Source organism: Ailuropoda melanoleuca, chromosome 14, assembly GCF_002007445.2.
Source record: "Ailuropoda melanoleuca isolate Jingjing chromosome 14, ASM200744v2, whole genome shotgun sequence".
Classification (NCBI taxonomy): Eukaryota; Metazoa; Chordata; class Mammalia; order Carnivora; family Ursidae; genus Ailuropoda; species Ailuropoda melanoleuca.
The window spans coordinates 87,245,798-87,249,488 of NC_048231.1; the positions used below are offsets into that span (position 1 = coordinate 87,245,798).

At 41.1% G+C, this 3,691-nt stretch overlaps 1 protein-coding gene across 11 annotated transcripts in view; it reads right to left on the bottom strand.

The window, feature by feature from the left end:
- TCF4 (transcription factor 4) overlaps positions 1–1,126 on the bottom strand; it is a 349,754-nt gene extending 348,628 nt beyond the window's left edge. For 4 of the 11 annotated variants that reach the window (XM_019794598.2, XM_019794597.2, XM_011218993.3 and 1 more), the window contains exon 1: positions 921–1,125. Coding sequence is in view for 2 of the 11 variants with exons in the window: in XM_034642407.1 (XP_034498298.1) it covers positions 76–141 (66 nt within the window). In the remaining 9 variants the exon portion in view is untranslated. Of the gene's footprint in view, positions 1–75; positions 204–920 lie in introns of those variants that run through there. The other 7 variants (XM_019794601.2, XM_034642406.1, XM_019794595.2 and 4 more) reach the window with 4 other exon arrangements.
- Between the last annotated feature and the right edge of the window lie 2,565 nt (positions 1,127–3,691).

Sequence of the window (3,691 nt, forward strand, 5' to 3'; positions counted from 1 at the left end):
CCCCCCCCCCAGAAAAAAAAATCTCAACACCTCCCCCGCCTCGCAAAAAAATACAAACGAAAATTCATCGAGCACCTCATTTTCCCTCAGATCGTCAGTTACAATCTGAAGCCTGAACAGTTCAGTTTTTGCCCGTTTCATCCATCGGAGGCACTTTGAAATTTATTCGAGTTTACATCCCCTCACTTCTTTCTTTCTCTGACTCTCGTTCCCTCTCACTCACACATCCACACACAGCAAAGCAAGTTTATACTAGGCTGCAAATACACGTGATGCAAAAAGACTTTGCCAAGAGGAACAATATTTTTCTTTTCCATATATAAACCAAGCCACATTTTGCTGGGGAGATTTTCATTTCGGTAGTTTTGCATTGGGGGCGAAACCTAAATTGCATACTTTCTTTCCCCTCCCTTTTAAGCCACAGATTAGTATAGCTGCAAACTTCGCCAAAANGGAAACTTCCGCCAAAAAAAAAAAAAAAAAAGGCAATTTTTGAGGGTGGATGTTGTTTTGTTTTTACACTTGAGTTCCTAGCCACGCTAAGTCCCCGTTCGCCAGCGCTATAAGTTTTGAATTCAACATTTACCATTACAGGCCTTGCATGCTCTTAAAACATACTTTTTCACATCACTTTTTAGGATTAAAATTAAGCTTCATAATTCTATCGTTTCGTAATAACAAGCGTGCTTTATCCAGTATATCCAAAATACGCTATTTTAACGTGTGTTAAAATACACATTCCAGAAACCCTGTAATTGCTAGATGTGCAAGTACATATACAAAATGCATGCACACACTTTTTCCCATTGGCAATTATTTAATAGGCTGTTCCTTTTGTTTTAATAAAACATTGGGATCGACATTTTAAAAATTAAATTCAATTACAAACAGTTTACTCTGACAGCAAATTGTAACGTTACCTTAAATGGCCACAAATATGCTCACAATATTCCAAGGAAAGTGACTTTAAAAAGAAAGACAAAAATCTTCTGCAAGTACTTAGTATCTCACATGTGTGTCCCCCAAAAAAGTATTTTAACTGGTACTCAGTTCTGCTCCAGGGATATCCACAGAATACAAGATTATGCACCTGGCTCTGGTTTTTGCATTTTCCACCATAAAACTGCAACAAAATTCCCTCCCCCAAAAAAGAAATCATAAAAAAAAAAAATCCAACAACTTTTTCTTATTGTTTATAAAAAAAATATCAATACAGGATAGTTAGAATTTTTCCTCAAACAAATCTTGTTGGTGGGTTTTTTTTCTTCTCCTCTTATAAAGTCTTAAACTTGTTCCAAGTTTAGAGGTGTCTCATCATCATCATCCTCCTCCTCCTCATCATCATCACCATTGACTCCCCCGTGGAGTCACATTGATAATAATAGGTTTCCCTGAAAGATACATTGTAATCCATTCACATCCGGGCACTGCGGGCTTATAAAGAGAAGGCGCTGCGGCCGCGGCTGCTCCTCCAGACAATGACTGGGGAGGGGCGGGGCGGGAGCGAGCGGCCATAGAGTAGTAAACAGAGCGCCTAGAGAGGCGCCCAAGATGGCGGCGCGTGCGGGCCACGCCTCCTCCGGGACCGGAGGCGGGTGGCTGGGTTCGGTCTGGTGTCGCGCGTGGGGCCGAACCGTAAGGGCTACTGAGGTTGGGGCTGTTCGCAGGCCCTTTGCTCTTGTGCGCTTCTTCTTATTCCTTTTCCGTGGACTTACCTATTTTTTGTTTTTTTTTTTTTTACTCAAAAGTGTAGTTTCTAAATAAATTAAGGCATTACACGCCACAGATTTCCTCAGGGGAGTCAGTTGCCCTGGCTCGCCCTGGAGGGAGGCTGGGGCGAGGCCGCGCTGGCCCCACCAAAAGAAAGCCAGAGCCCGGATTCTTCCGCAGTGTGGAGCCAGTCCTCTTAGCCAGGCTTGCGCTGCGTGGGAGAAGGCCGCTGAACCAAGTTGTAGTTCGTGGGCTTGAAGAAGGAGAGGACCCTCATCGCCTCCACCACCCCACCCCATCGTTTTCTAGCACCCTGGAAGAGTGAGAACTTTTTAAGTCCAGAAGGTCTTCAACCCGGAGAGGACTTAGTTTATTTAGTCGTAGACTCAAATCAAGTTTCTACCATGAACCGCTACTGACTCAACTTACAGTTCTGGCCAAGCAATTACCTTCTCTAGCCAGTTTTCTGGTCTGTGACATCATGATCACTTCACGGATTTCATGAGTTGAAGGGATAAAGATGGAGCCACCACAGAAAACTTCCCTTTCCATCTCGAATTCCTCGCTAAACCACCTGATACTGCTAATCTAGTCCACAGGTTTTAAAGGGAGGTTTCTCTATTTCACCAGTATACACTTACATAGTGGGTTTACTGTGTGCCATACACTGTTCTAAGAATTTTTTCAAATGTTGGGTGCTCTAATCCTGAAAATAACTCTATAGGGTATTTTAAAAATATTTTTATATTATATATTTTATATACAAAGAATCAGAAGCAAGCAATGTTGAGTAGCTTGACCCAGGGCACTTTGGTAAATGACACAAACTTGCCTAAAACTACACAACTTTATTAAGTGATAGAACCCACCTTTGAAGCCAGGCAGTCTGAGATCAGAGTCGACATTCAACCACATTCCTATACCATCTGGCAGCAGGAACAGCCTAATCTCCATTTTCTGATGCAATTTTGTGGCAGTAACAGAGTTCAGATCAATTTTCAAGATCTTTAATTCATATGTAAGTTTTTAGAAAACAAGAATTAGGGCAGTTAGAGTTTGTTTCCTGTATATTCACACATTGTGAAGATTCCTATCTTCTATCCCCATTCCATATTCTCATCTTAAAATAAATTTTACACGTAGACGGTACTTTCACTGCATTATCACTTCATTATCTTTGATTCCCAGAGTAAGCCTCTACAGGGCTGTGCTGAGATGATGTAATAAAAAGTTCACAAACATTTGTTTAGGAGAAATATTCCACTGGTTCTACCTCTAATCAGCTCCGTGACCTAAGGCTTGAGGTCAATGTCTTACTGTAAAATACAGAATAAAAGATAATCCTTTAAGATTCTTTCCAGTTTCTAGTTAGATTATAAGAGTCTCCCTCTCCTGAATCTCAAGGGGAATAAATGGTCTGTCCGGAAACAAATGATAGTATCAGGTCTGAGACCTAAATGCACACAACTTATTGCTAGCACTTTTTTTTCCCTTTAGATTTATTTATTTATTTGAGAAAGAATGGGCAGGAGGAGAAGCAGAGAAGGAACAGAGGAGAGAGAGAATCTACAGCAGACTCCCTGCTCAGCATGAAGCCCATGAAGCCCGACACGGGGCTCAATCTCACAACCCTGAGACCATGACCTGAGCTAAAATCAAGACTTGGACGTTTAACTGACTGAGCTACCCAGGTGCCCCTAGCACTTTTTTTTTTTAACAACAACCAATAGTCCAAAAACCATGCAACCATCCTTCCTATCTTAAATTCAGGGACAAATGTGGGTTGCTTTTGTTTTTGTTTTGTTTTTCCCTGAACTATCAGAAGAATAGATATATCTACAAAGTTATACTTATGAAGATTAGAGACACCTTAGAAAGGAAGACTCAACAGAATTTGTGAAACTTGGATAAAAAGGGAAACGTAGCAGATATGTTTTGGGATGTGTGTTCCATCTATACACTCCCTTATTTAAAAACCTGT